The sequence below is a fragment of the Mobula hypostoma genome, chromosome 8 (assembly GCF_963921235.1).
Source record: "Mobula hypostoma chromosome 8, sMobHyp1.1, whole genome shotgun sequence".
Lineage (NCBI taxonomy): Eukaryota > Metazoa > Chordata > Chondrichthyes > Myliobatiformes > Myliobatidae > Mobula > Mobula hypostoma.
The window spans coordinates 161,631,365-161,650,825 of record NC_086104.1 but is presented as its reverse complement, the minus strand read 5'-3'; the positions used below and the strand labels follow the sequence as shown (position 1 = coordinate 161,650,825).

At 43.0% G+C, this 19,461-nt stretch overlaps 1 protein-coding gene across 4 annotated transcripts in view; it reads right to left on the bottom strand.

Annotated features, from left to right (window-relative positions):
* Positions 1-19,461, bottom strand: part of gmcl1 (germ cell-less, spermatogenesis associated) — a 209,041-nt gene that overhangs the window by 64,831 nt on the left and 124,749 nt on the right. For all 4 annotated transcript variants that reach the window (XM_063057247.1, XM_063057246.1, XM_063057244.1 and 1 more), the window contains exons 10-11: positions 18,327-18,396; positions 11,984-12,059 (exon numbers count right to left, since the gene is read on the bottom strand). In XM_063057247.1, the coding sequence (XP_062913317.1) occupies positions 11,984-12,059; positions 18,327-18,396 (146 nt within the window). The remainder of the gene's footprint in view (positions 1-11,983; positions 12,060-18,326; positions 18,397-19,461) is intronic.

Below are 19,461 nucleotides of genomic sequence, written 5' to 3'. Positions count from 1 at the left end.
TCATCACGCCCTTTGATACAGCCCATAATAGTGGTGTCATCAGCAAACTTGTATATGGTGTTGGAGCTGTACTTTGCCACACAGTCATTGGTGTAAAGCGAGTAGAATGGCTAAGCACACATCCCTGCAGTGTTCCTGTGCAGATGAAGATTGTGGAGAAGATATTTCTGCCAGCCCAAACTGACTGGGGTCTATAAATGAGGAAATCCGGGATCCAATTTCACAAGGGGCATTGAGGCCCAGGTCTTAGAATTTACTGATCAGTTTTGAGGGATGTTGGTGTTAAATGCTGAGCTGTAGTTGATAAAGAGCACCCTGATGTATGCATTTTTGCTATCCAGATGTGGAGTTGTGTGAAGAGCCTATGAGATAGCAACAGGTCTACAGCAGATGTTTCAGGAGGTGAACTGGAGCGAATCCAAGGCAGCACTCAGCAGGAGCTGATGCATTTCAACACCAGTCTCTCAAAATACTTCATCACTGTGGATGTAAGTGCCACTGGGTGATAGTCATTTAGACAGGTTACCATGTTCTTCTTCACTGGTACAACTGAAGCCTGCTTCAAGCAGGTAGGTACCAAACACTGCTGAAGCGAGAGGTTGAAGATATCTGTGGATACACCAACTTTTTGGTCAGCACGGGTCTTTAGTACTTGGCCGGGTATTCCATCTAGACTGGATGCTTTCCTTGGATTCACTCTCTTAAAGGCAAGCCACATGTCATCTTCAGGTACTGAGACCAAAGGATCATCAAGAGACACGGGGTGCGCGATGGTTCCTCCCTGTTCTGGTGATCAAAGTGAGCACAGAAGGCATTGAGCTCAGCTGGAAGCGAAGCTATGCTGTTCCCTGTGTTGCAAGATTTAACTTATTTTTGTAGGATTTTCCGTTCAAGGACAGTGGTGATTCCATACCAGGGAATGGTATGAAGCAGTCAGTATACTCTCCACTATGCATCCATAGCAGTTTGTCAACGTTCTAGATATCATGTTGAATTTCCTCAAACTCCTAAGGAAGTAGAGGTGCAGAGGAGGTTTATGAGCAGGATCCCAGGACTGAAAGTGTTAATAACATATGAGGAGTGTTTGATGGCTCTGGGCCTATACTCGGAGTTTAAAACAAAGGGTGGTAAAACTTTCCAAACATCAGCAGGCCTATTTAGAGTGGACGTGGAGAGTGGTGAACCTCTGGAATTTGTTGCCGCAGGCAGTTGTGAAGGCCAAGTCTTTTAGTACACACTCAGACCGCGCATGGTGCTGATTTGTTCAACGTAGTTACTTAATTCATTGAAATTTTTTAAAGTAACAAAAATCCATTCTAAACAACATTTAAAACTTCTCAAGAGCGGCTGCCATTACACTAAACATTCAATTAGCCAATGAGAGCGCTTTACATATGCTCACAGCCAATCACATATTAGTTCATGCTCTGCCTCCCCTGCATATGTAAACATTCTTGCTCTCTCAACAATTTCTTCCAATTTTTTTCCACCCATCATGTCTGGAAAATGGCCTGCAACTTCCAGTGAGGGTAGTGCATCTGATATGTCTAGGAAAAGCATTAGCATGGATGTGAAACTCCTAGAATTTCAGCCAGAACCAGTCATCCAAGACATCGCTGAACTGGCCAGTGAAGCGGGAATAGAGGACGTTAATGATGACGATGTTGAATAGTTATTGCATTCTCATGGTGAGCGCCTTAATAACCGAGAACTTCGAGAACTGGCAGACCAACACATCCTGGGTGAAGAGGATGGAGCATAGATGGAGAAGAGGAAACAGCATCAAGAAACCTCACCACAAAATTCCACAGCACTAGCATCACTACGATCACACAAATCATGGACCAGTTCGTCGATAAAGACCCTGACTGGGACTGAAACAATAAGCCAAAGAGAAGTGCTCTCAACATGATTTCCTGCTACTGAGAACTGCTTCACGAGAAGAAACTTAAGTCAAATCTCAATGCCTTCTTGAAGAAGAAACCAAGGTTAGAGGAGCACCCATAGCCTGGTCCCACCACCCGCTTCCCTCAGCTGCTTTGCTGATGTACGGGTTAGGCCTATTTGCACGTTTGTTACTCCACAAATGACTGTGTATGCATAAAATATCATATATCGTGTGTTTTTCTTTTAAATTAGGCACACACGTCCATTTTCATTATGTTATAATGACCCTGCATAGCGATGATTTACATAGCACTCCACCTCCAAGGAATGCATCCTCAGCATTAAGCAGGGTCAGAGTGTACTTAAGGCAGAGGTTGATAGATTCTTGATTTGTCAGAGCATGAAGGATACGGGGGTGGTGGAGTGGGAGTCAGGATTTTGGGGCTGAAACAGAAAATGGATGAAATGGTGGAGGAGCCTCGAAGGGCCAAATAGCCTAATTCTGCTTCTATATCTTATGGTCTTATTAGGGATCAGGATGGTAAGTTGTGGGCATACTATATTGATGCTGGAACTGTGGCGGCACTCGCGGGCTTGCCCCAGCACATCTTCAAACTGTGTTGGTCATTGAAACAGGTGATGTATTTCACTATATATTTTGATGTTTGATGTTTCTACGTACATTTGAAAAATAAGGCTAATGACAAGGTACCCCATTCAAGGCTTATTGAGAAAGTAAGGAGGCACGGGATACAAGGGCACATTGCTTTGTGGATTCAGAATTGGCTTGCCCACGGAAGGCAAAGAGTGGTTGTAGACAGGTCATATTCTGCATGGAGGTCGGTGATCAGTGGTGTACCTTAGGGATCTGTTCTGAGATCCCTTCTCTTCGTGATTTTTATAAATGACCCGGAGGAGGAAATGGAGGGATGGATTAGTAAATTTGCTGATGACACAAAGGTTGGGGGTGTTGTGGATAGTGTGGTGGAATGTCAGAGGTTACAGCGGGACATTGATAGGATGCAAAACTGGGCTGAGAAGTGGCAGATGGAGTTCAACCCAGATAAGCGTGAGGTGGCTCATTTTGGTAGGTCAAATATGATGGCAGAATATAATATTAATGGTAAGACTCTTGGCAGTGTAGAAGATCAGAGGGATCTTGGGGTCTGGGTCCATAGGACACTCAAAGTGCTGCACAGGTTGACTGTGTGGTTAAGAAGGCATAAGGTGTATTGGCCTTCATCAACTGTGGGATTGAGATCAAGGGCTGAGAGGTAATGTTACAGCTGTATAGGGCCCTGGTCAGACCTTCTGGTCACCTCACTACAGGAAGGATGTGGAAACTATAGACAGGGTGCAGAGGAGATTTACAAGGATGTGGCCCAGATTGGGGAGCATGCCTTATGAGAATAGGTTGAGTGAACTTGATCTTTTCTCCTTGGAGCGACAGAGAATGGAGGTAACCTGATTGAGGTGTATAAGATGATGAGAGGCATTGATTGTGTGAATAGTCAGAGGCTTTTTCCCAGGGCTGAAATGGCTAACACAAGAGGGCACAGTTTTAAGGAGCTTGAAAGTAGGTACAGAGGAGATGTCAGGGGTAAGTTTTTTTTTTTTTACAGAGACTGGTGAGTGCGTGGAATGGGCTGCTATGGGCTGCGATGGTGGAGGAGGTGGATACAATAGGGTCTTTTAAGAGACTCTTGGATAGGTACATGGAGCTTAGACAAATAGAGGGCTATGGGTAACAGTAGGTAACTTCTAAAGTAAGTACATAAGCATTGTGGGCTGAAGGGCCTATATTATGCTGCAGGTTTTCTATGTTTCTTTTTAAAGCCTGAATGATTTCGTGGGGACACACTCATCCACAGCTGTTTTAATAAAGTCTGTAACAACCTTGGTGTGGTCATTCAGGTCCTCAGATGAGTTCCTGAACATGGCCATGCCCACTGACTCAAAGCTATCCTGTAAACATTCCTCTGCCTTCTGCGACCACCTCTTAGTTGTCTTGATCTCTGGAGCTTACTCAATAGGCTGAGTGGCCTAATTCTTATACAATCAATGTATTTATTGTGTTTTTTTAAATTATGTTCTTTGTCATTTTTTTGTGCTGCATCAGATCTGGACTAACAATTTTTTCGCTACCCTGACACATGTACTGGAAATAACATTAAACAGTCTTGCTGTTCTCCACAAATTTGTTGATCCAGTTAACCACGTTATAATTCAAATCACTGATGTAGGTGACAAATAACAAAGGACCCAGTACCAATCCCTATGGCACACCACTAGTCAGAGAGGCAACCATTTATTACTGCTCTCTGGTTTCTCCCACAAAGCCAATGTTTTATCCAATTTACTACCTCATCTTGAATGCCAAGTGACTGAAACTTCTTGCCCAACCTTCCATGCACAATCTTATCAAATGCTTTGTTAAAGTCCATCGGGAAAACATCCACAGTCGTGCCTTCATCGGCTTTCCTGGTAACTAGCCTCCTCAGCATCCAGGACACTTTCAAAAGGTGATGCCTCAAAAAGGTGGCATCCATCATTAAGGATCACCCAAAATATGCTCTCTTCTCATTGCTACTATTAAGGAAGTGGTCCAGCAGTCTGAAAACACACACACAACAATTTAGGAACAGTTTCTCCCCTCTGCCAACAGATTGCTGAATGGACAATAAACCCATGAACACTGCCTCAATATTTCTTTTTCTATTTCTGTACTATATATGTAACTTATAGTTTTTATTATTACGTATTACAATGTACGGCTGTTTCAACACAGATTTCATAACATATAATTTGCATTAGCACTGGATCAATCAATTCACAGAGAGAGCAAGCTTCGCACAGGTCAGGGAGAAGAGAAAAAATTTTTTAAAAGAGCGTTTTGCGGGGTTCGGCGCATCAGCAACAGACCAATCAATTCGTGATTCATTAGCAGGAGCAAATAAAAGTAAAGCAGTGTCAATGCAGGGCGGCCATTGTGTGTGGGAACTTTGACGAGGCTATGGCAAAGAGACACAGGTAAGTACAGGTCGACCTTCTATAATCCGGCACCATTGGGACCTGAGGAGTGCCAGATTAGTGAAAATGCCAAATTACAGAAGGATTACATTAAGCAATAGCTAACCGCCTCATCATACCTTTAAAATATCATGTAAATCAGTACAAGTTAGATAATAATGAAACAGAAGTATTAAATGAGTAGCAAGTGAAATTTTAATAAAATAATATACTGCACAGGCACAGATAAAATAAAGGATACTGGTGAATGTACAGGAATTAACTTATACAGAACAGTTGAGTACTTCTGCTTCTAAAGTGAGATGTTTAATATACCTTCAGGCAAAGTTATATGTCTGCAAGTGTGGGGTTGTCAGGATCATCAACATCTTAATCTTGAAAAATGAGTGAAGCATCAGGAACTAGTGCTGAAACTGGAACGACAGTTTCTTCAAAACTTGTTGATGTTGGTGGCAGCACATCTGGGTGAGCAGAAACAGAAGTCGGAGAAAGGAGATCTTCTATACGCCACATTTCATGTGACCACCAAGTGGCCGGGGAGTCAGCGCTGGGCTCTTCCCTCTTCACTCGCAGTTAATGAGGGAATCCTCGTTAGTTTTTTTTCCTCCGCTTAGTAATATGCTTAAATTCAGCGGGTCGCCACGTCTGATCTGAGGTCGTAGGTAGCAGAGAACAGAGTGCCAGCCAGGCGATGCCAGAGGGCAGTGCGTGACTGCCGGCAGGCGGGCAAGAAGGCGGATCAACCCAGCGTGTGCCAGATCCCCCGCCGCTGGCGGATGAGATGGGCGGGTGCCAGGTGGCCACACCTCATGCAAATGATATTAATAAATGCAGGAAAACAAGCAAGAATTGCCTGTCTGTGCTTACAAGAGCGTGTCAACACGTGAGCAGATCTAGCGCAACCAAAATAATGCGCAGCAGATTGGTACGGTGGCCTGGGAAATTTAAAATTACAGTTGCGCAAAAAATTTGAAATCAGTGCCAGATTATCGAAGGAACCGGATTACAGGTTGTCAGATTAGTGAAGGTCGACTGTAGGCTTTTGTAGTGGTTGAATAAAAAGTCACTAAATTGCAGCTAATTAAATAAAGGGATAATGCAGGATCAGGTGGTGTGCTGTAGCTGCATGATGTGGGAACTGTTGGACCCCATTGTGGTTCCTGGTGACCACATCTGCAGTAAGTGTTACCTGCTCGAGGAACTCAGGCTCAAATTTGATGACCTGGAATCTGAGCTTCAAACGCTGTTGCACATCGGGGGCGGGGGGGGGTGGGGAGAGAGTTACCTGGATTCTCTGTTTCAGCAGGTAGTCACACCCATTAGATTAGCTGCCTCAAATTCAGTCTGTGGTCAGGGACAAGTGAGGCAGGTAGTGGGATCCAAGAGACAGTGCTGGAGGAGCCTGCGTGGATGACAGTGCTGGCAGTAGGATGAGCAACCTAACTGAAGCACCATAGTTTAGGAAGCCATTGAAGAAGGGGGAAAGATGAGAAATGTAGTGGTAATTGGGGACAGTATTGTCAGGGGAATAGACAGAGTTCTCTGTTGCTAGGATAGAGCATCCTGAAGGCTGTGTTGCCTGCTTGGTGCCCGGGTTCAGGACATTTTATCTGACCTGCAGAGGAATTTGTAGTGGGAGGGGAAAGATCCAGTTGTGGTCCAAGTGGGTACCAACGACACAGGTAGAATGAGGAAAGGGGTTCTGTTGAGGGAGTTTGAGCAGCTAGGGACTACATTAAAAAACAGACCAAAAAGATATTAATTCTGGATTACTACCTGAGCCACATGCAAACTGGCATAGGATCCCCTGATGAAGGGTCTCGGCCCAAAACATCAACTGTACCTCTTCCTAGAGATGCTGCCTGACCTGCTGCATTCACCAGCAACATTTATGTGTGTTGCTTGAAATTCCAGCATCTGCAGATTTCCTTGTGTTGGCATAGGATCAAGAAGGTTAGAGAGCTAAATGCATGGCTCAAGGATTGGTGTGGGAGAAGTGGGTTTGAATTCATGGGAAATTGGCACCAGTATTGGGGAAGGAGGGAGCTGTACCAATGGGACGGACTCCACCTGAACCCTGATGGGACCTGGATCCTAGTGAATCACATAACTAGGGCTGTGGAATGGGCTTTAAACTAAGTAGTGGGGGGGGGGTCGGTTCAACAGATTGAATAAGTATGGATAAAGTAAAAAAGAAAAGTGTGGACAAAGATAAAGAAAAAACAAAAGATTAAAAAAGTAAGAATGGCCTGAAGGAAAGTCAAGTGAAAAAAAGTAAAAGATTACAAGATTTTACAAGCACGTTGTATTCAAAACAAGGTCAGAGAACTTGTGGCTCAAATCAGTAAAAAGAGGTATGATTTAGTGGCCATTACAGAGACGTGGTGGCAGGGTGGAGAGGACTGGGAATTAAATATCCAAGGATATCAGATAATATAGAAGGAGAGGCAGGCAGGTAAGTAAGGTGTGGTAGTGCGTTTAATTAAAGGTTAGATCAGGGTGATACTGAGAGACGATATAAGACCTAAGGTGCAGAATGGTGAATCCATCCAGGCACAGATTAGGAATAGTAAAGTGAAAAAAATCACTGGTGGGATTTGTCTATCGGCCACCGAATAATAACATTACAGTGGCACAGGCAACAAACAGAATGTAAGAATGGAACAGCAGTCATCATGGGGGACTTTAACTTGCGCACAGATTGGGTGAATCAAGTTGGTCAAGGCAGCCTTGAGGAGAACTTCATAAAATGCATCCATGATGGCTTTCTTGAACAGGATGTTACTGAATCTGCAAGGTAACGTGTTATCTTACATCTGGTCCTGTGCAATGAAACAGGTAAAATTTGTGATTTTGTAGTAAGGGATCCTCTTGGAAAGAGTGATCACAGTATGAGTGAATTTCTCATACAACTGGAGGGTGCAATAGTTCAATCTAAAACCGGTGTATTCTGCCTAAACAGTGGAGACTACAATGGGATGAGGGAGGAGTTGGCCAGTGTAGACTGGGAACACAGGCTATTTGGTGGGACAGTTGAGAAACAGTGGAAGACTTTCAAAGAGATTTTTCACAGAGCTCAACAAAAGTATATTCCAGTGAAAAGCAAGGACAGTAAGGGTGGGGAGAGACAGCCTTGGATAACTAAGGAAATAAAAGAAGGCATCAAACTAAAAGCTTGTGCATACAAAATCATCAAGAGTAGTGGGAAACTGGAAGATTGGGAAACCTTTAAAAAGCAACAAAGTACCACTACACGAGGAATAAAGAAAGGGAAGCTAGTATATGAAAATAAACTAGTACAAAATATAAAAACAAATTGTAAAAGTTTTTATAATTACATGAAGCAGAAAAGGCTGGCTAAAGTGAATGTAGGTCCCCTGGAGGACGAGAAGGAGGAATTGATATTGGGTAATGAGGAAATGACCAAGGCTATGAATGACTATTTTATGCTGGTCTTCACATCTAACATGCCAAAGAGAGAGACTATGGATGTGATGGGAGATGAGGACCTTGATACAATAGCTATCACTAAAGAGGTAGTGCTGAGCAAACTTGTGGGCCTGAAGATAGATAAGTCAATTCTCTGGACAGGTTCCAGCGGATTGGAAGATAGCAAAAGTTAGGCCACTGTTCAAAAAAGGATGTAGGCAAAAGACAGGTAACTATAGGCCAATTAGTTTAACATGTGTAGTTGGGAAAATGTTTGAAGCTATCATTAAAGAAGAAATAGCGAGGCATCTGGAAAGAAATAGATCCATCAGGCAGACATAGCATGAATTCAGCTATTCATGTCCTTACTAGAGTTCTTTGAGGATATAATGAGCCCAGTGGATAGAGGGGAACAGATGGATGCTATTTACTTCGATTTCCAGAAAGTGTTTGATAAGGTGCCACATAAAAAACTTATCCATAAGATAAGGATGCATAGAGTTGGAGGTGATGTATTAGCAAGGATAGAAGATTAGTTACCTAATAGAAAGCAGAGAGTTGGGATAAATGGGTGTTAACCTGGTTGGCAATCAGTGGTGAGTGGTGTGCCACAGGGGTCGCAACTGTCCACGATATACATTAATGATCTGGAAGAGGGGACCAATGTAGTGTATCTAAGTTTGCTGATGATACTAAATTGAGTGGAAAAGCAAATTGTGCAGAAGATATGGAGAGTCTGCAGAGAGGTATAGATAGGTTATGTGAATGGGCAAGGGTCTGGCAGATGGAGTACAATGTTGGTAAATGAGAGGTCATCCATTTTGGAAGGAAAAAAATGAAAGAGCAGATTATCATTTAAATGGTAAAAAATTGCAACCTGTTGCTGTGCAGAGGGACTTGGGAGTGCTTGTTCATGAATCACAAAAGGTTAGTTTGCAGGAGCAGCAGGCTATCACGAAGGCAAATGGAATGTTGACCTTCATTGCTGGAGGGGTTGAATTTAAGAGCAGGGGTACTGGTGAAGTGCATCTGGAGTACTGCCTGCAGTTCTGGTCTCTTTACTCAAAGAAAGGTATACAGTCGGCCCTCCATATCCGCGGGGGTTTGGTTCTGGGACCCCCTGCAGATGCTCAAGTCCCTTATATAAGATGGCACAGTATTTGCATATATCCTACGCACATCCTCCCGTATACTTTAAATCATCTCTAGATTACTTATAATACCTAATACAATGTAAATGCTATGTAAATAGTTGTTATACTGTATTGTTTAGGGAATAATGACAAGAAAAAAGTCTGTACACGTTCAGTACAGACACAACTATAGTAGCTCTTCTGGGAATGCTGATGCTGCCTCGACATCAGCCGATGCCGATTCTCCTGTGATCGTTAAGTTCTTGAGGCTGTAGCGCTTTACATAGTCAGCCAGCCATCCCTTACTAGCCTTAAACTCCTTCCTCTCGCTCACAACACAAGTAGCGAACGAATGAGATGCAAGGTGAACAATGCTCAAATGAGTAATACTTTTAATCATCTCTAGATGACAGTACTTATAATACATGATACAATGGAAATGCTATGTAAATAGTTGTTACACTGTACTGTTTAGGGAATAAGGACGCTCAATAATACTAATGTCAGGATCTGTGCTCTAACAAGTGCTGGAGAAAGAATTTCCAGGTTTTTTTCAATCCCGATCCGCAGTTAGTTGAATCCGCAGATACGGAGGGCCGACTATACTGGCTTTGGAGGCGATGCAGAGGAGGTTCACCAGGTTGATTCCAGAGATGAGGGGGGTTAGACCATGAGGAGAGATTGAGTCGCCTGGGACTGTACTTGCTGGAATTCAGAAGAATGAGAGCAGATCTTACAGAAACATAAAATTATGAAAGGGATAGATAAGATAGAGGTAGGAACATTGTTTCCAGTGGTAGGTGAGACTAGAATTAGGGGACATAGCCTCAAGATTCAGGGGAGTAGATTTAGGATGAAGATGGAGGAACTGCTTTTCCCAGAGTGGTGCATCTGTGGAATTCTCTGCCCAATGAAGCAGTGGAGACTACCTCAGTAAATATATTTAAGACAAGGTTGGATAGATGTTTGCATAGTAGGGGAATTAAGGGCTATGGTGAAAAGGCAGACAGGTGGAGATGAGTCCATGGCCAGATTAGCCATGATCTTATTGAATGGCGGAGCAGACTTGACAGGCCAGATGGCCGACTCCTGCTCCTACTTCTTATGTTCTTATGTAGTGATATTAAACCTGACTGAGGCTCAACCAACATAACCTAGTGTAGTACTGAGCAAATGGTGCCCTGACAACACACAATAAGCAGCTTCCCCCCCCCCCCTTGTTATTTTACTATTGTAAATGAAACATCATTACTTGAAGGGTCTCGGCCTGAAACGTCGACTGCACCTCTTCCTAGAGATGCTGCCTGGCCTGCTGCGTTCACCAGCAACTTTTATGTGTGTTGCTATCATTACTTGAAAGCAGTGACACAGTTAAAAAGGCTGCCGAATACAGATTTGACATGCTGCTTTCATTAGTCAGGGCACTGTACAAGGGTTGAGGTGTCCTGTTACAATTGTATAAAACATTTGAGATGCCACACATGGAGTATTGTGTGTAATTTGGTCACCTAGCTACAGGAAAGAAGAAAGGGGTGGGAAAAAAATTACAAGGATGTTAACAGAACTTCAGGGCTTGAATTATAAGAACCTGGAAAGGCTGGTACTGTTTTCACTGGAGTTTAGGAAACTGAGGGGTGACACCTTATAGAGGCATATAAAATTATGAAGGGCATAGATGCAGCAGATAGTCACAGACTTTTTCCCCCAGGAGAGGAAGTCTAAAACTATAGGGTATAAGTTTAAGGTGGGGGGGAAAATTTTGGTAAGGATCTGAAAAGGCAAACTTTTCCACATAGAGCTGTCAAGAGGCGATGGTAGAGGTGAATACAAGAACATTTTTAAACTGTTTAGGCGAGTACATTGAAAGGAAATGTTTGGCAGAATATGTGCCAAATGTAGGCTTCTCAATTGGTATGGACAAAATGGGGCAAAGGTTCCTGTTTCTATCTGTACAACTCTATGGATGTGTGAAATGGGAGTGCAGAAGTCCTGCATAAGTGGTGCAAGAAACACATGACAAAACTACCCATCCAGCTTGTCAGACATCTGCTTCCTCTCTGGAAGAGACTGCACTTCAAAACCATATCAAAACTCTCAAAACTAGAGAGACAAAAACGTAACTGTGCTATCTTTGTCAATCCTCTCTGGGAGTTCATCAAAGAATCCTAGAAAGTCAGTGAAACACATTTTCACTTTATCAAATCTAATCTGATTAAGCATACTAACAATAACAACTGTACAGCCAACTCCACAGAAAGTCAATGGAACCAAATTTTAGAATTGAAACATAAGGTGCAGTGAGTACTGTGCAGTACAATTGTTTAATGATATTAATTCAAAAGGATTTCTTGGTGTTTCTTTTTTACATAAAAAGATCAAGTTTGTTCAATATTTTTAAAATATATCACAGTGATCAATGTGGTATATTTAAACACAAAGGTATTAGTAGCAAATACCTTTAGGTCAAGGGGGGACATGAGGAATTCTTTATCCTTCGTACTTACATCACCATCTTTGGCCAGTTTTCTTCCACATCGCATGCTGTGCATTTCAAACATTTCCTTGTTTATTTCCTTTGGCCTAGAGGGACCAGATCAAACTCTATTTAAAATCTCTTTACAATGCTAAATGTTGCACATTGTCAAACTGTGAAACAGCCTGAAATGGGCTGAAGTGGGACATTAGCAAGACTATGGTGAATATACTGTTGGTCACACACTACGCTGAAGTGGGACATTAGGAAGACCATGCTGAATATACTGTTGGTCAGACACTGGGCTGAAGTTGGACATTAGCAAGACTACAGTGCATATAAGGTAGGTCAGACACCAGGCTGAAGCAGGACATTAGCAAGACTAGATTTGAGGGGAATGGGAACCAGAGTGCCAGAATAGTTTGTGGAGAGGTTGTGGAGGCAGATAAGATCTCAGACAAAGTCAGGAATTAAAAAGTTGAGCACGGTGCAACTAGTGTCCAAGTTGCGCATATTTCAATGCAAGAAGTACCATAGGAAAGGTGAATGAGCTCAGGCCATGGATCAATAACTGGAATTATGATATTGTAGCCATTAGTGCGACTTGGTTGCAGGAGGGGCAGGAGTGGCAGCTCAATATTCTGGGGTTCTGTTGTTTTAGACGTGACGGAGCAGGAGGGATTAAATGAGGAGGGGTGGTGAAAATGTAATGGCAGTGCTCCGTCAGGACAGACTAAAGAACTTGACTAGTGAGGTATTATGGGTGGAACTGAGAAATAAGAAAGGTATGACCACTTTAATGGGGCTTTATTACAGACCATTCAACTGTCCTAGGAATTTAGAGAAACAAATTTGTAGCAAGGTCGCAGATTGTTGCAAGAAACACAAGGTTGTTTTAGTAGGTGATTTTAACTTTCAACATATAGACTGGGAATCCCATACTGTAAAAGAACTAGATGGGATAGAAGTTTGTCAAATGTGTTCAGGAAAGTTTCCTTCACCAGTACGTAGAAGTCCCAATGAAAGAAAATGAGATATAGGCATCTACTACAAGGGAATGAGACAAGGCAGGTGACAAAAGTTTGTGTAGGGGAACACTGCATCTAATGATCACAAAATCATTAGTTTCAAAGTAAATATACAAAAAGATACGTCTGGTCCACAGGTTGAGATACTAAACTGAAGGAAAAAGGCCAATTTTGATGGATTGGGACAGGCTGTTTTGTGGTAAAGGTAAACTGACAGGAGTTTATCTGGCCTGTTGGAGTGGGAATCCAAAAATGATGCTGTAGAAGCACTGACAGTACTGAATCACCACCAGATGAAAAACACAAATGGCCTGTACCCTTACACTTTGAAGCTCTGCTTTTTCACCATGTCTCATGCATGAAGACACAGTTTGAAGAAAATTTGGAATTGATGCTATAGGTCAGCTTGCATACCACTTCCAAATTGAAGGAGAGAAAAGATAGGTATTTAGTGTCAGACTTCCACTTGTAAGTGGAAGATACTTACAGCTTATTGTAACTTTCTGAATTGTACCGATGTAAAAGTTAAAATTTGTTCCTTTGTTAGGTTTTTTTTGCAGTCAATGAATTAGAACTTAATGTTAATGCAAGTGGCCTTCTTACTTTCTCAATAAGCCTTGCATGGGGTACCTTGTCAGGAATGCCTTGCTGAAATCCATATATACTACATCTACTGTTCTAACATCATCAGTCTGTTTAGTCACATCCTCAAAAAATTCAGTCAGGCTCGTAAGGCATGACCTGCCTTTCACAAAGCCATGCTGACTATTCCTAATCACATTATACCTCTCCAGATGTTCATAAGTCCTGCCTCTCAGGATCTTCTCTATCAACTTACCAACCACTGAAGTAAGACTCACTGGTCTATAATTTCCTGGGCTATCTCTACTCCCTTTCTTGAATAATGGAACAACATCTGCAACCCTCCAATCCTCCAGAACTTCTCCCACCCCCATTGATAATACAAAGATCATCACCAGAGGCTCAGCAATCTCCTTCCTCGCTTCACACAGTAGTCTGGGGTACATCTCGTCTGGTCCCGGTGACTTTATCCAACTTGATGCTTTCCAAAAGTTCCTGTACATCTTCTTTCTTAATATCTACATGCTCAAGCTTTTCAGTCCACTGTAAGTCATCACTACAATCACCAAGATCCTTTTCCATACGGAATACTGAAGCAAAGTACTCATTAAGTACCTCTGTTATATCCTCCGGTTCCATACACACTTTTCCACTGTCAAACTTGATTGGTCCTATTTTCTCACGTCTTATCCTCTTGCTCTTCACATACTTGTAGAATGCCTTAGGGTTTTCCTTAATCCTGTCCACCAAGGCCTTCTCATGACCCCTTTTGGCTCTCCTATTTTCTTTCTTGAGCTTCTTCCTGCTAGCCTTATAATCTTCTAGCTCCCTATCATTATCTAGCTTTTTGAACCTTTCGTAAGCACTTTTCTTCTTGACTGGATTTACAACAGCCTTTGTACACCACGGTTCCTGTACCCTACCATTCTTTCCCTGTCTCATTGGAGTGTACCTTTGCAGAACTCCACGCAAATATCCCCTGAACATTTGCCTGAGAACATCTGTTTCCAATTTATGCTTCCAAGTTCCTGCCTGATAGCCTCATATTTCCCCTTATTCCGGTGCTATGGTACAGATGATAGAATTATGATCACTATCTCCAAAATGCTGTCCCACTGAGAGATCTGACACCTGACCAGGTTCATTTCCCAATACCGGATCAAGTACAGTCTCTCCTCTTGTAGGCTTATCTACATATTGTGTCAAGAAACCTTCTTGAACACACCATACAAACTCTACCCCATCTAAACCCCTCACTCTAGGGACACGCCAATCCATATTTGGGAAGTTAAAATCTCGCACCATGCCAACCCTGTTTTTATTACACCTTTCCAGAGTCTGTCTCCCTATCTTCTCCTCGATATCCCTGTTACTATTGGGTGGTCTATAAAAGACACCCAGTAGAGTTATTGACTCCTTCCTGCTACTAACTTCCACCCAGAGACTCCATAGACAATCCCTCCATGTCTTCCTCCTTTTCTGCAGCTGTGACACTACCTCTGATCAACAGTGCCACACCCCCACCTCTTTTGCCCCCCTCCCTGTCCTTTCTGAAACATCCAAAGCCTGGTATTTGAAGTAATCATTCCTGCCCCTGAGCCATCCAAGTCTCTGTAATGGCCACAACATCATATCTCCAAATACTGATCCACGCTCTAAACTCATCTGCTTTGTTCATAATACTCCTTGCACTAAAATAGACACACCTCAAACCATCGGCCTGAGCACGTCCCTTCTCCATCACTTGCCTATCCTCCCTCTCGCACTGTCTTCAAGCTTTCTCTATTTGAAAGCCAACCGCCTCTTCCTCTGTCTCTTCAGTTTAGTCCCACCCCCCAGCATTTCTAGTTTAAACTCTCCCTAATAGCCTTAGCAAACCTCCCCACCAGGATATTGGTCTCCCTGACATTCAAGTGCAAACCATCCTTTTTGAACAGGTCACTTCTGCCCCAAAAGAGGTCCCAATGATCCAGAAATCTGAATCCCTGCCCCCTGCTCCAATCCCTCAGCCACGCATTTATCCTCCACCTCAGTCTATTCCTATACTCACTATCACGTGGCACAGGCAGTAATCCCAAGATTACTACCTTTGTGGTCCTGCTTCTCAACTTCCTCCCTAACTCTCTGTAATTGGCTTTCAGGACCTCCTCCCTTTTTCTGCCTATGTTGTTGGTACAAATACGTACCACGACCTCTGGCTGTTCTCCTTCCCACTTCAGGATATCTTGGATGCGATCAGAAACATCCCAGACCCTGGCACCTGGGAGGCAAACTACTATCTGTGCTTCGTTCCTGCATCCACAGAATCGACTGTTTGACCCCCTAACTATAGAGTCCCCTATCACTGCTGCCATCCTCTTCCTTCCCCTACCTTTCTGAGCCACAGGGTCAGACTCTGTGCCAGAGGTGCAGCCACTGTTGCTTCCCCCAGGTAGGCTGATCCCAACAGTACTCAAGCAAGAGTACTTATTGTCAAGGGGTACAGCCACAGGGGTGCTCTCTAGCCTCTGATCCCTGCCCTTCCCTCTCCTGACTGTTACCCACTTATCTGTCTCCCGAGTCCCTGGTGTGACCACCTGCCTATAGCTCCTCTCTTTCACCTCCTCACTCTCCCTGACCAGACAAAGGTCATCAAGCTGCATCTCCAGTTCCCTAACACGGTTCCTAAAAAACTGCAGCTTGATGCACCTGGCAGCTGGTGCAGATGTGGCCGTCCGGGAGGCTGGGAGTCTCCTGAACCTCTCACATCTGACATCGAGCAGAGAAAACCGGCCTCACACACATACTTCCTGTCTGTATTCTAAATTGGCAACCTACCTCGCCTCGACCCATTATCGCCAAAGCCCCGTTGAGCCAAAGCCTTCCTACTCTGCCTCCCGCTCTGTAAGGTGTCTCCTTTTAAACTCTTCTCGCTGTTCTCACTGGCTGACGTGCATGCGCTTGCGCAGTCATGCCCCAATCAAACCACTGAAGAAATAACCTGTTATTTCTGGATATTGCCTGGATTGGAGGACGTACCTTATGAGAACAGGTTGAGTGAAGTTGGCCTTTTCTCTTTGGAGCAACAGAGGATGAGAAGTGACCTGATAGAGGTATATTAAATGATGAGGGACATTGATAGTATGGATAGCCAGGGGCTTTTTTCCAGGGCTGAAATTGCTAACACGAGGAGGCATAGTTTTAAGGTGCTTGGAAATAGGTACCGAGGGGATGTCAGAGGTAAGTTTTTCCACACAGAGAGTGGTGGGTCCGTGGAATGCACTGTCAGCAGCGGTGCTGGAGGCAGATACAATAGGGTCTTTTAAGAGACTCCTGGATAGGTACATGGAGCTTAGAAAAATAGAGGGCTTCGCGGTTGGGTAATCCTAGGCAGTTTCTAGAGTAGGTTACATGGATGGCACAACATTGTGGGCTGAAGGGCCTGTAATGTGCTGTAGACTTCTATGTTCTATGTATGGCTCTTCAGCACAATTGGTCCATGCTGACTAAGATGCTTATCCAGCTTAGTCCCATTTGCCATAATCTCATTTAATATGGGCAAGCATTTGGTCCATAATCTCCTAAACTCTTCCTGTAGAAAGAAAGTCTAACTGTAGTAAAGAAAAGCTTTGGTAAGATCATATCATGGCAATAGATGAATATGTGTGTTAAAGTGCCACTGTGTAGGTGTAGCCCAGGACAATTTTGTCCCAGGCCCTTGATGGTGTGCTGAGATGAAGATAGACAAAGTACCCAATGCCATAAGCCTCCACATTGAGCAAAGAAGTCTGTGGCATTTGATATCATACTCATTGTTCCGTTGCAGAGAATCTTTAGGAGAGGGGAGGATAGAAGGGGATAGAAGTTGAGAAACTGGAATCTTGGAGACTGGCAACACATACAAAATGCTGGAGGAATTTAGCAGGCCAGGCAGCATCGATGGAAAAGAGTACAGCTGATGTTTCTGGCCAAGACCCTTCAACATGATTGGGTCTGATTTAGAGTAGGTTTGCAATGAGCTACTGGTACAAGATGAATTAAGCCTTAAGGAATCTAGGTACATTCTTTGTTGTTGGTACCAAACACAAGGTCAAGTCAGCTCCTCTTTGAGTCTCAAACACGAGGAAATCTGCAGATGCTGGAAATTCAAGCAACACACACAAAATGCTGGTGGAATGCAGCAGGCCAGACAGCATCCATAGGAAGAAGCACAGATGATGTTTCGAGACCCTTCGTCAGGACAGGCCCGAAACGTCAACTGTGCTTCTTCCTACGGTTGCTGTCTGGCCTGCTGCGTTCCACCAGCATTTTATGTGTGTTGCCTCTTTGAGTCTATTCAAATTAAATGATTCTTGGCTGTGGAGTTGCCTATATTCTAAAAAATATTTGGAATACATTCAAACAGGTAGATTGATAGGAAAGATTTAGAGCGGGGTACTAAACCTCGGGTTCACAGATTACTGGTTACTGGTAAGAGTCCATGGCATAAAAACGGTCAGGAACCCCTGAATTACAGGGATATGGGTGAAACACGGGCCAAAAGGATTTGCTCTGGAAAGCATGAAAGAGTTGTTGTATTATTCTATGGCAAAGAATACAGTTGGTGCTTCCAAGAAGGTCCTCTGGATGGTGGAATTAATAGCTTTATACAGTTTAATTGTTCTACTTTAAGGTTGTGGCTTTCTCTTTGAATCCTGGCCAAATAAATGAAAACCCATGCTATCACAAAACTTGTAATTTAAAAGATAAGTAACAACATTATTTGATAAAAGTCAGACCACCTACCCAAGGTCATTGTCTTGCTCAGTCCTCAGCATAGCAAACCACTGCTGCTTGTATACGGCGGCAAGCCAGTCTGAGAAGCAGAACTCGTTGTTAGATTCATGGAAAGACTTCACAGCTCAGCAATATTAGAATAGGCAGGATTGAAAAAAAGAGGAATGTTACACTCCCTCCACAGCAGTTCTCAAAACTGGTTCTTATTGCACTGAAGCACCAACATGCATTCAGTTGACATGTGGTGAGATATTAATGCAGGACCGCTCAGCAAAAATCATACATAATACTTTCTCTGGCAGTTCAGCAATTGGTAAATTTGTCTCATGTTTAACATTAAAAAAAAGGTTAAGTTGGCAACAATTCCATAGGGAATCATGTTTTGGATACTGTTTGAATGTGTCTGGCAGCTCTTACAGTAAGAAGACTTTTTTTTTAAGTACCCCAAAATAAAAACTGTATTTACAATTCCCCTCGGTCATTGTCAAATGGATTCACATACAGTCGCTATAAAAAGTATTCAACCCCCTTGTAAGTTTTCCTGTTTTATTATTTTACAACATTGAATCAGTGGCTTTTTTGACACTAATTAACAGGAAAAGACTCTTTCGTGTCAAAGTGAAAACAGATCTCTACAAAGTGATCTAAATTAATTACAAATATAAAACACAAAATGGTTGATTGCATAAGTATTCACCCCCTTTAATATGACACACCAAATCATCACTGGTGCAGCCAATTGGCTTTAGAAGTCATATAATTAGTTAAATGGAGATTGGCTGTGAGATCAAGGTGTTTCAATTGATTGTAGTAAAAATAAACCTGTATCTGGAGGTTCCAACTGCTGGTGGGTCAGTATCCTAGCAAAAACTGCACCATGAAGACAAAAGGACACTCCAAGCAACTCCACAAAAAGTTTATTGAAAAGTACAAATCAGGAGGTGCATACAAGTAAATTTCCAAGTCACTGAATATAGCTTGGAGTACAGTTAAGGCAATCTTCAAGAAAAGGAAAGAATTTGGCACAGCTGTAAATCTGCCTGGATCAGGCCTTCCTCAAAAACTGAGCGACTGTGTAAAAAGGGGACTAGTGAGGGAGGTCAGCAAGGGACCTATCATAACTCTGGAGAAGATACAAATTTCA